The 13,749-nt window shown below is 31.1% G+C and overlaps 1 protein-coding gene across 1 annotated transcript in view; it reads left to right on the top strand.

The window, feature by feature from the left end:
- LOC134712883 (importin-5-like) overlaps positions 1 to 10,980 on the top strand; it is a 36,908-nt gene extending 25,928 nt beyond the window's left edge. The window contains exons 19-26 of the mRNA XM_063574869.1: positions 970 to 1,081; positions 1,290 to 1,345; positions 2,602 to 2,724; positions 3,600 to 3,674; positions 4,658 to 4,802; positions 5,566 to 5,794; positions 6,659 to 6,800; positions 7,731 to 10,980. Of these exons, the coding sequence (XP_063430939.1) occupies positions 970 to 1,081; positions 1,290 to 1,345; positions 2,602 to 2,724; positions 3,600 to 3,674; positions 4,658 to 4,802; positions 5,566 to 5,794; positions 6,659 to 6,800; positions 7,731 to 7,814 (966 nt within the window). The 3' untranslated portion in view covers positions 7,815 to 10,980. The remainder of the gene's footprint in view (positions 1 to 969; positions 1,082 to 1,289; positions 1,346 to 2,601; positions 2,725 to 3,599; positions 3,675 to 4,657; positions 4,803 to 5,565; positions 5,795 to 6,658; positions 6,801 to 7,730) is intronic.
- Positions 10,981 to 13,749: the final 2,769 nt, after the last annotated feature.

Genomic DNA, 13,749 nt, shown 5'->3' with positions numbered 1-13,749 from the left:
CATATTGAGATTGTAAATATCAGCTGCTCAACACAATATGAAGGCGTTTTGATCTCATACGCTGCGCTCACTCAATAAAAACCTTCATATTGTGACTTGCAGCTGATATTTTACAATATCAATATGCAGACAACCTGATAATCAGTACTTATCGGTCGTCCCTCCATCTATATCACTCTGTTCAGCTCTTAATATTATTCCGTATCATGTCTTTGTGACGTCAAATACGTTGACCCGGCCTTAATAACTTTGACCCGGACATATCAGCGACGTCATAATGTTTGAACCGACGTTAATAACTTTGACCCGAACTTATCAAGTCATCTTTTGTGTGCTGTCGGAACAAAGAAAACACTTCCGAAACACGCAAATATAGCCCATTAAATCGATTATCAGATTATCTGCATATTGATATTGTAAAATATCAGCTGCTTGGCATTATATGAAGGCTTTTTGATCTCGTTCGCTACGCTCACTCGACAAAAATCTTCATATTATGTCTCGCAGCTGATATTTTACGATATCTACATGCAAATAACCTGATAATCGGTACTTCTCAGTTCAGTTGAGAGATATGAAAAGTTATAGCTAGAAACTAAGGAAGCTTGTGCCATTGTCAATGAAGTTAACAACATTGTCATAGGTAGAATAGCGATAAACAGATTATCATTGGTCATTTCAACTCTGCTTTTTCTCACTTTCGCCATACTGGCTCATGCAAGAAAATCAATCTCATTGAGATGACCAACAATAATCTAAAAGAATTAAGTTTTGTTTCTTTCTTAATCTTGAAAACAATTTCTCAGGCATTCTTCTTTTTTTTTTACTTTAACAAATAGTGAATTTCAGTTTCAAGTCAAATAAAGTATTTTCATTTCTTGTACACATAGCTAGTGTAGAAAACACATGTGGTTTCATTTATACCCAAAGATTGGATGTTTACTAATTGTAAATTTTTCTTTTTTTCAGTGCATAGAAAAGTTGGGAAAAGGGTGTTTATCCCAAGAGAATATGAACTTGGTTATGTCTTTGCTTGAAAAACAACTGCAGACCCATTTCAAAAAGCAGGAAGAAAGACATGGTGAGTATTGTTATATTTATCTTTAAAACCAGTGCTGGGTGAGAGTTTGAAATAGGCGTAGTTGATGTTGATCAATAGTTTGTTTCAGCAATTGGTTAAGAATCATTCAGAAAAATTGCTTAGTAAATAAATTCTACAATTATAAATGTCAATAGAAAGAGTGTTTATGATAATCATCCATCTTTAATCGAGTGATTTATGTTTTCAGAAAAGAGGAAAGACGAGGATTACGATGAGGATTTAGAGGAAGACTTATTAGAGGAGGTAATTATCATCAACTGAGTGTTTAGAGTAAGGATCAGTGTTCTATCCCTGATCACTGTGAGGTGTCAAGTCTAATTTCACAATCAGAAGTATTTGTATTTTTGTATGTAAACACAGCAAATAAATATGACAATAATCTGTATACATTTACAGCCGAATTCAATGAGTATGAAGCTAAAGGTAATATCTTTGGTTAGCTTGCTTGCTAGCTGAACTGTGAAGTCATGGTTATGTTAGGTAAACTACCTTCCTTTAAAAGTAGACTAGTCCAGCAGATAACCGATCTATCTGTCTGTAGGACTAGGCTACTTTGAAAGGAGGGTTGTATACCTTACCTAACAATGACTTCATGGTTCAGCTAGCAAGCAAGCTAACCAAAGATATTACCTTTAGCTTCATACTCATTGAATTCGACTGTAAATGTATTCATACTCATTGAAATTGATTCTATGCATTTCCACCTGAATGTGTCAAATGTTGTCGATTTTAATTTGGACAATCTTTAATTTTTGGACAATGTTTATTTTGTACAAGACAGTTCTTGCATGCTCATTTACTTCAAAATTCAAATATCTCATTTTAAATGTGTACGAAATGTTATGAGTGTAGACAATTTTTCATGGTTCAGTCAAGGAGATCAAATACTCAATATTTTAATGTAGGCCTCAGCATGCAGTTTTATTAATAAAGTTTGTGAGTTTTGCATGATGTATGGGTACCCAAATTGTACTTATTTTGACATTTTTTTTCACGTTTTTTGATTTAAGAAACTGATTAAAGTGATTATTTTGTAGATGTGTCCTTAATTTGTATATAGTTCACAAATGACATTTTTAGTCCATACTCGATCATTAAAAAGAATGAATGAATGATGTTTTATTTTTCCATAATTTTACAAATTCATGTTTTAATACAATTTGTATTCATAAAGGATGCCTGTGACTTTCTTTATAAAAGTTGACTTAATGTGGATACCAATGTGTGTATACTACAGTATATTTAATTATGATAAAAGACTACAAGGTCGCAAATTATAATAATGTAAGATATTTAGTCTTATAAAAATTAGTAAAATTTCCTCTTGTTTTATTAAGCTTAATGGGTTCTCCGTTGTTATTAATATATTGTACATGTATGTCTGAAAAAAAAATATTTTGTACTAGCACTTAGTTGTATTTTACTTTTGATGCAGAGATATGTTAACCATTGAATTCTTTAAATGTAGAATTATTTATCTGTACTTTATTTTTTTCCAGGATGATGCCGACACGTACATACTGAGTAAAGTATCAGACATATTACATTCTATATTTGGTACTCATCATGAGGAATTCCTGCCTCTGTTTGAACAACTCCTACCATTCTTTGTAAAGTTAATTGTAAGTATATATTAGAAATGTTAGATTTCAATTCATTACTGATATCTGCATATATGACATGATAAAATAGAGAATGAAAATGGGGAATGCGTAAAAAAACAAACAACCCAACCACAGAGCAAAAAAAAACTGAAGGCCACCGGGTCTTTAACAGTGAAAAAATCTGAAGGCGTGCTTTGGCTTGCCTCTTAACAAAAATGTGTACTATTTCAGTGATAATAGAGTCCATGCTAAACTCCAAAACATAAAATGAACTAAAATACAAACTCATACAAAATTAACAAAGGCCAAAAGCTCCTGATTTAAGACAGGTTTAAAAATGTGGCAGAGTTATACATGTTTTGTGAGATCTCAACTTTTTTAATCTTCAGCGTCCGTGATGAGTCTTATGTAGACGAAACTTATGTCTGGTGTACTAAATTATAATTCTGGTACATTTGATAACTATATACTCAGCCCTCTCCTATACCTCTAACTTATGTAGAAAAATAAATACACAGCAAAAAACACACAGAAACTCAGTTTAAAAGAAGTCAGAGTAGGAAACACAGGAAACTAAACAAAATGCAATAATATATAGATTAACAAAGAACTACTGGCAGTTACTGATCTGCAAGCTCAAGACCTCAATTAAACTGAATAAAAGATTATGTCTATGTCAAATGCAAATCAAGCACATTCCCTTCTGTTATGGGTTTTATAATGTTTTTATTTCTGATGCAAAGACTCAATGAGTGAATCAATATCACATTGCCAGAAATTACTCTTAATAAAGATAATTATTATTATTTCAGTGTCTTGAACAGATCAGCTTTTGTAAGATAAACAATAAAGTCTGTGTAAATTAAATGATGAGATATTTATTATTATTTCAGGGTCCAGATCAAGTGTGGTCAGATAAACAATGGGGACTATGTATATGGGATGATGTGATAGAACATTGTGGACCAGTAAGTTATATTAGTTTTAGGACCAATTGAAAATTTTATATAAGTAAAAGATGCCGCTTTTAAAATTTCTATATTAAGTAATGCAGGCTTCTTTTTTCATTCCATGAAAAAGCATATAGTCCAATTAAATACTGAAAATACAGACCAATTTTATGGTTGAATTTTTTTTGTGTGCCTTGATGCAACATCTTGAGGTCTCTTTGTAGCTTGCTTTCCTTTATGGAGGCAGTCTATAAAAATTGAAGATGTGGTATGATTGTCAAGTCAGATTATTACAAATTAGAGTGAAATTAATATGGTATCAACATGTTTTGTGCTGAGTATGCATTTTATTCACCAGTAGACATTAAACTGCCATCATTAATCAGCATCCTATATAGATGGTATGAGTGCTAGTAAGTAGATATAAGATGTGGTATGAGTGCCAGAGAGACAACCAATTTACAATTTGTAAAAAAACCCATTATAGATGAAAGTAAACCGCCTTGGCTCAGAAATCAGCAATCTATAAAGGGCCTAAAATGACGAGTGACAGAAAAACCAACAGTCTAAACTACATAAAAAATGAATAAATCTTTTGAACCACATCTACAGATGAACCACTGCTCATCAGGTTCCTAAAGTTCCAGTGGTTTGATATACTTACTATAAATACAATTACTGTATATTCAGAAATTATTGTGAGGTTTTTATTATTGCGAATAATGTGACAGAATTGTAAACGCAATAATTAAAACTCTCATTTTGTAATATTTTAACTGAATAAAGCATGACTTTTCCCAAAATCGTAAAATTTAAAATCGCATTTAAGTTGAAATTGACAAAATCGCAATAATAAATGCACATAATAATTTCTGAATTTACAGTACAAGAAGAAATTTTTCATTATATTCTAACCATTTCTTGATATCTTTACTTTTTCAATTTTACTCGTCTTTAAATCTAGTAAAACATTATTGTAGTATTTTATTATATTTTGACAGCACTCTGTAAAGTATACCCAGTACTTCCTTGCCCAGATGATGAGTTTTCTCTGTGACAAACAGCCAGAACTGAGACAGGCCTCAGCGTATGGTATTGGTGTAATGGCCAAGTTTGGAGGAGAAGTGTATGCTGCAACATGTGCAGGTAAAATACATATATCCATTATGTCTAAATCTTTATTTGGCAATTTTTATTTGAATATACCTGATGAGAAGGTTTTACCCTCTACAATACCAATTGGTAAACACTGTTTTTACAGGCTGTGATTTGAATTCATCTCTTTCAAAAGGAAAAATGCTTAATCTATTGAAAAGTGAAAGGTTGCTGGTTTAAAGCAAATTTAAAGTGAAAAATTAACTGAACACATGTCAAAAGTGAAGTTGAGAGTTGCCATTAAAATAAATCAACTTATACTTCTAAATGTTCATCTTGAATATGACATTTGTTTTAAGAAACTTGTAACTTGTGTGGTGAAACAATCACTTTACTAGAATTTTTTGCCAACCAATATTGAAATAATTATAAATGCAAGTAAACTTTGCCAATGGACAACTCAAATCATGTTGCAAAAAATAAAATGATTATTTAAATTAAATAGAAAAACCAACATACCTACTTAATCTGTTTCAATGATGTAACCTTAACCAGGCATATATTTTTATGTCTGTTCGTTCGTCCGTCTGTTACACTTCAGGTTAAAGTTTTTGGTCAAGGTTGTTTTTGATGAAGTTGAAGTCCAATCAACTTGAAACTTGGTATACATGTTCGCTTTGATAAAATCATTCTAATTTTAATGCCAAATTAGAGAATTTATTCCAATTTCACGGTCCAGTAAACATAGAAAATGATATTGCAAGTGTACAGTAGACACTTTCTTGTTATTTTTATTTTCATATTTTATTTGTAGAGGCCTTGCCACTGTTAGTAAAGATGATCCAGGACCCTGAATCACGGTCCCCTGAGAATGCCAACCCAACAGAAAATGCCATCTCGGCCATCGCTAAGATTTGTCAACATAACAATAGTCAGATTAATGTAAATGATGTCTTACCCATGTGGCTCTCCTGGTTACCTGTCTGGGAGGATGAAGATGAGGCAGAACCAGTATACAACTATCTATGTGACCTTATTGAAATGTAAGTTTGAATAGTTGTAAAGTATAGAATAGAAATGTTCAAAAATAAGATATATGATATTGAATAGAAATATTAGATTTATAATACAGAATAGAAATATTAGATTTATAATACAAAATAGAAATATTAGATTTATAATACAGAATAGAAATATTAGATTTATAATACAAAATAGAAATATTAGATTTATAATACAGAATAGAAATATTAGATTTATAATACAAAATAGAAATATTAGATTTATAATACAAAATAGAAATATTAGATTTATAATACAGAATAGAAATATTAGATTTATAATACAAAATAGAAATATTAGATTTATAATACAAAATAGAAATATTAGATTTATAATATAGAATAGAAATATTAGATTTATAATACAGATTAAGAATATTAAGAATATTTAATCATGGTACATGTACATTGAACTATTATGTCTTTATATGTTGTATGTTTGCTTTTTTCTCTTATTATTATCATTTTGTTTTTACTTGTATTACATACATGTATATGAGGGCCTCAGGGAAGATTAGTGATTGTAACTAACTGTGTTTACCCTCTTTAAATAAAGAATTTATTATTATTATTATTATTATTAGATTTATAATACAGATTAAGAATATAGGGTGCTATGTAATGATAGGTCAGACTAATATATACTTCTTTAAGTGGTTTTGATAAACTCTATAATCTGATAAATATTCTAATGCTCCATTCAGCACAGGTAGTCAGGAAGTTTTCTAATGAGGGAGTCCATAGTTATAAAAAAATCTTGTAAAATAGTCAATTTAAAAACTTCAGTGAACAGCTGAGATTTGTGTATAAAAAACTTCCCATATGACTGTTAAATGATAATTTTAGTAATCATCCATTGATACTGGGAGAGAACCACGTAAACCTGCCACAGATTGTATGTATTGTGGCTGAAGCATTTACAAAGGAGGCAGTGTCATCAGAGTCCAATGTTTACACAAGAATGCTTAATATAGTCAGACAAGTCGAGGTGAGTTTTGTTAACAGATAATAACAAAATAGCAAAAAAAAAATATGCTGCTAATTCAGAATTTAATGTGTGCATTTATTATTGCCAATGATGAAGAATGAACGAAAATAAAAGATAAATTATTGTGATTTAAATAAAGGCTGTATACATATAAATACATAAGATATCACAATGCTAGTTCTAATCATTGCGATACTCAACCTGTCTTCGCTTAAATAAAAACCTCGCAATAAATTGAATTAACAATATTTCAAAAACTGAATTATCACAAGTTCAAATATTGGTAAGGACTTCATACACTTAATCCAGAGAAGGCACTTTAATCTCAAATATACGTGAGGGTCAAATACATATTTGTAGTGTAAAAAAGTAAGAGAAATTCTATAATTGCCATGGTCATTTTGGGGTGCTGCCCTTTGTACTGGGTATGTTTTATTGACATTTGTTATTGGAATTTGGAAGTCTCATTTCCATGGAGATTATATAGCCTCATCCGTTGATCAGGGTTCATTGAGGGTGGCAGGACTTTTTTAAGCTTGGGATTTCAGGATTAAACCTTTTTGGATCCGTGAATTCTTTTTTTGAATTCTTTCAAAAATTCTTTAAATTTTGGACCTCAGGATTTCTTGTTTTTAAGCCAAGGATTTCGGGATCAGGATCGCTCCCTTCCACTTACCTTCATCGTCTTTAAAATTTTTACACAGTATACAAGTTTATGTTTAAGTTTTGAGGAAGTCAATGGTATTTGGAATGCAAATGTATTACTTAGCATTAGCACATCTCATTTCCATGGAGATTGTTTATCCATTTACCTTCAGTTGTGGTTTGTTGATATATTTGCATATACAAAATTACAAAAGGCATGACAAATATTTGTGTTAACAGTAAAATAATTGTTCTTTCATTAATAGTACAATATTATTTTTGCAGCAAAATCCTGCAGTATTCCAGGCCTGTATCCCTCTTCTGTCAGCAGAACAGCAACAAACATTACATCAAGCTCTCAGTAGCTAATACCACCAACAATCCAGATATAACATTATAGAACAACAGTCATGGACATAATACCACCATAAAACAACACAATCATAAAACACAGTCAAGGAGATGCCTTCAAATTGAGGCGTAATATTTTGTTTTTGACTTCACAATAATTCATGGCAACACAAAATTTGTATTTATTGGTACATTTAATTTTGGATTTTGAGAAGGAAAACCTTTGTAATACATAGAAGAATGTTTGTGTAAGAATTTTGTCTCAAAAATCTAACATTTGATAAATTTTCATGTTTTTGATGATATTTGATGATTTATTTTTGACATGCAGTTTCTGTTTGTTAGAAAACAATGATAATATGTAAATGAAAACATATGTTATCCCTTTTAATTATGTACATACTATAATGTTTTATCACTTATAATGTAGATATTTATCCCAATGGCATATATAGGAAATTGTATTCACTTTTATTTAACAACCATTTTAAAGTCATATTGCATTATTAAGAGTATATTATTAAGAAAAATACGGATGGTGGGTTACACCAATACATCCAAGTTATAAACATGTTAAGTAACCTACAATTTTCTTAAAAGTGAAATATTATGGTTTTGGTAGTATATATTTCAGATAAATGAAAATATTTATAAATATATGTATGCTTGGTTTTCACTGAAAAGCTTTTGTTTCAAATAATCATTTTATTTGTTTATGCTTTATAAGATAATTAACACATCCTAAGGTACGTATACAGTTTAGTTACTGTGGTAATGATGTTTTATAACTTGTGAAAAGGAAACCAAAACTGTCATGTTTTGTTGAAGTATATATAAGTTTAGCAAATGATTTAAATAGTATGGCCAATCTGAATGTCAATCATACCTTCTTTTTTTTGAGCAGACAATAGCATATAGGTTTTGCTTGAGCATAATCCATATTTTGTGCAGTTAAGATAATTTGATTTGATGATTTTTCCTTATTAATTGTTTTTGTTTGGTAGTGATGGTAACAGTTTTTTAAAGGGTATAATGGATTAGATAGCAAAATAGAAAACTTTCTAAGCTTTTCAGACAAATGTAAGAATATTTATTCAGACCAAATATGCCAAATTCTATGTTTGTCAGAATTTATTAGGAAAGCAAGTATGAGCAGTATTTTACTTTTTATTTCGAAAATACGAAGATAAACATAGCTACAATACTACAATACAAGTGAAATCTTTTGTTGTTAATAAGAAAACAGTATATATTCCACAGATTGGGAAATATTGTCTGCATATGATATGAGTACTTATTTCATGGAAGCAAAGTTCTTTTTAATGTCCTAGAGCTTCAATTAGATACCAAAATTAGCCATTGAATATCCTCTTCAATGATTTTTGTAAAGCCTACATGTTAGATAGTTTAATGGTAACTTGTCAAGGTTTACTTAGTGTTTGTTGTCAGCTTGTACATCATGATTTTACATGGCTTACTTCCCTTTAATTCATGCTGGCCTAAAGATCATGGTTTTACATGGCTTACTTCCCTTAGATCTTTGTTGTCAGTCTCTACATCATGGTTTTTGATCGCTTACTTAAGTATTTGTAACACCTATCTGTCTTTGTTTATTGCAGTGATTTAATGTAGATAATGTTAATAGCTAATTATAAAGGGTTGTTGTTTGCTTTAACATTTTCATAATACTGAATCAGGTGTTTCAGAAATAGTTGTCTGTTAGATAACCTTGATTGATTGGTGTTTGCTATAGGCAGGGTAATATTGAATGATGTTCGCTTTAGACAGGATAAGATGGCACTACTCCTATTTAAATGGTCTTCAGTGATGATTTGGCAATAAATGACTTTTATTGAATAATCTGACAAAGTTGTTTAAAAAGCAAAACTTGTCTCCTTAACTTGACTTCAATTTTTGTGAAATAACTTAACCATTTTGTAAAAACTTATTCATGTTGTAACTTCCAATGATTTTTGGTCGTCATTCCCTATCTAAAGTGTGTCTGTACATTGTAATAAATGAAACATACTAAGTATGTATTACATGTTGATAATATGTGTACATTGTAACATATGTATTACATGTAGATGTGCCATTGTCAACATAGAGAATGGTCATTTATTAGATCTGAGTTTTATAGTCTCAGATAATTGTACTTCTGATGTTGAAGTCAATAATTGGTTTTGATTTTAGACAAAAGTCTTAAGCCAATATTATAATTAATCTGATGAGTAATTTGTTCTCAACAGTGATTATATTGTATGTGGTTATATTTACTCCTATTTATGGAGCACCACTACAGTAATTCCTACCTCATTTTATGTTGTTTGTTTGTAGGATTGAGCATAATACACATTTGTTTGTGATTAAAAGGATTTATGATTACTATTTAGTAAGACTAGTAGACAGATATAAATTTTGATCCACAGAAAAATGGATATAGAGATTATAAGAGGTGCTATTGCTAAACCAAACTGAATAAACTTAAATGATTTTTGAAGAATTGTGTTTTATGCAAATATTTGTGTTTCTGTCTACTTTTGAATCCTATGCTACCTAAAATAGTTAAAGCATGGAGTCATTATAAGTATTTTTGAATTCATAAAACAAGCAAAGGTTTTTTGTTGTGAACAATAAATATTTTTGGATAACAGTTTTGTAAACCTTTATCCTGTGTGTAATTATGTCGTAAAACATTTACTAATTGTTACAGTTTTATGAAACATTTTATACAATAATGTGCAATGATAAACTAGTGAAACCATTAGTTGAATTGGTTGTTGATTAATCAAAACCTAGATAAAGAGGTTATAACCTCTTTCCAAAGATTGACATATTTTAGTCAGAATATTTGTTTAATCTTTTTGTAGCATGTAAATGCATTTAATGCACTTGTTATGTTTTAACATATATTGTTAAATGAAATGTTTGGTTATTATAAATAACCTGTACACATTATGTACAATTGACGTTTAAGTCAACTTATATGTCTATGAGGGCATGAATTGTTAAAGTATTACTGATGGTTAATTGGACAACCTATCAGAACACTATTTGTAACCATTTAATGTATGCACAAACTAAGTTGTTACATTAAGGAAGATAAATTTCTTCAATTGTTACATTAGATTATTACAGTGTCTTTCACACCATTTCTGATGATAATAAACGTACTGACCATTTATGTCTTGTTGTAGTCTTTCTTACCATTCACTCCAACCATTCCAATGAAAATTAACATACTGACCATTAGCCAGTGGAAAACAGAAGACTGAGCAAAACAAACCCCACCAAAACCAGGTGATTCGATAGTATAGAAAAGAAGATGTGGTTTGATTGCCAATGAGACAACTGTCTACACGAGACCAAAATGACACAGACATTAACAACTATAGGTCACTACAATATGTCTGTTCCTCATGTTGAAATGATCAAATACCTTGCATCAATTACAACTTGACATATATATAGAATCACATGGGAGGAAGATCCATTTTGTTATTGAGGTCAGCATTTCAGTGGTCAAGGTCAAAGTAACTATAGAGATAGACTGAAATTTGTGCGAAATAGTGGTGAAATGATAGCAAAACATGAAGTTCAAGGATTATGCTAGCTTCTTGAAAAGGAGCATATTTGGTTACCATGGGAATGCCGATTGCTTTTGAAAAACACATTTCCAAGCTTAACAAATATCAATTAAGGTATCAAGAGTCTAGAAGATGTCATTTTTAGATAACTTTTTCATTGAATCAAAGTATTTGTTTAGCACTCGTAACACCCAACAGTATAACGTTGTTTGTAATGACACTTTTAAATATATAATCCTGGTACCTTTGATAACCAATTAAATATAGAAGAGAGACGAAAGCTACCAAAGGGAGTCAAACTTGTAAATTGAAAATAAACTGACAACGCCTGGCTAAAAATGAAAGAAGACAAACCATAGAACACATGACAACATAGAATACTGAAAAATAATCAACACCAACCCCATCAAAAACTAAGGGTGATCTCAGGTGCTCTGAAAGGTAAGCAGATCCTGCTTCAAATGTGGCACCCACTGTGTTGCTTATGTTATAACAAATCCGGTTTATAGTCTAATTCGGTAGGTCACATTCATAAAAGGGAAGGGGATTGTAGTTGCGACGTAAGGAACATATCCAATATCATTTGTGACGGTTATAGGTATCTAATAAATTTAAGGAATATCCACTTTTTCATTTAAAGTTCAAATTCAAAAGCAAAACATAACTGACTGAGGATTAATCAAGACTTCCTCTTTGATGTTGTTGGTTTATATATTGAGTTACAAGCTAATTTCAATATATAATACCTTTATTTGACAGTGAAATTAATGTGATTTACACACATAAATCAATGAAAAAAACCCATACCGCATAGTTAGCTATAAAAGGTCCCGAAATGGCAATGTTAAACAATTCAAACGAGAAAACTAACAGCCTTATCTATGTATAAAAAATGAACGCAAAGCAAATATGTAACACATAAACGAACGACAACCACTGAATTACAAGCTACTGACTTGGGACAGTCACATACATACAGAATATGGCGTGTCAAACATGTTAGCGGGATCCCAACCACTCTAACCAGGGACAGTGGTGTAACAGTACAACATAAGAACGAAAAATAAAAAATCAGTTGAAAATTGCCTAACTCATCAGATGGATGTAATGAACATGCCGATAAATTAGCAAAAAGTAAAATCACAAAAATGCTGAAAAAAATACTCAGGAAAATCTAATCGGAAAGTCCATAATCACATGGCAAAATCAAATAACAAAACACATCAAAAACGAATGGACAAGAACGATCATATTCCTGACTTGCTACGGGTCGATACCACTGCTGGTGGACGTTTCATCTCCGAGGGTATCACCAGCCCAGTAGTCAACACTTCGGTGTTGACATGAATATCAATAATGTGGCAATTTTTATAAATTTCAACAAGTTAACAAAACTTTGAATTTTTCGAAAAAAATAAGGATTTTCTTATCCCAGGTAAAGATTATCTTAGCCGTATTTGGCACAACTTTATGGAATTTTGGATCCTCAATGCTCTTCAACTTTGTACTTGTTTGGCTTTATGAAAATTTTGACATGAGCGTCACTGATGTGTCTTATGTAGACAAAACGCGCGTCTGGAGTACTCAGTAAATTATAATCCTGGTACCTTTGATAACTATTGTTACAGGCATTTTAAAATGTAGAAAATGGTGGATTAAACCTGGGTTTATAGCGATAACCCGCTCACTTTGATAACAGTCTCATCAAATGCCGTTCTATTTACATTGATGCGTGAACTAAACAGACATAATAAATATAATAGTCAAAATATGGGTACAGCATTATTATATATAATATATATAAATGTTAGTGCTGAACAACAACAGGAAGAAAATCCAGTCTGCTACACAAAGATGAAGACATCATCAAATCTCTGTTCAACACTCCACAGAAACAAGATAGTTACCACCAGCCAACAGATCTGAATATCATACACCACCATCTTTACACTGGGGGCAGGACACAACATACCCAACCAATATCTTCACAAAGTCATGAAAGTTGTCCCAATGTGTCCTTGTGGAGAAGCAGAGCAGGGTAAGGTCGGCACACCTCTTACAGTCATGCAAGATCCATCAGGCATTGAGAGATCAGATATGGCACTTAGAAACACCACTTAAATAGAAGCTATATGGTTCAGTGGATGCCCTACAGAAAACTACCAGATTTGCTGAGAAGACTGGTATTCTTGTGTAAAGGCAAACGATAAAAAGAAGATCAGATGGATAAAAATTAAGATACTACAAATACAATTAGTCGTGACCGGGTACTTGTACACCCAAACAACAAAAAGACACTAAGTACAGAAATAAATAAAAAAATTCATGCATCTTGACTAAATTATCAATTAGTACACATCCAATAT

Source organism: Mytilus trossulus, chromosome 3 (genome assembly GCF_036588685.1).
Source record: "Mytilus trossulus isolate FHL-02 chromosome 3, PNRI_Mtr1.1.1.hap1, whole genome shotgun sequence".
NCBI classification, from domain to species: domain Eukaryota; kingdom Metazoa; phylum Mollusca; class Bivalvia; order Mytilida; family Mytilidae; genus Mytilus; species Mytilus trossulus.
The sequence above is the reverse complement of the archived record's forward strand: the minus strand, read 5'-3'. Positions and strand labels throughout refer to the sequence as shown.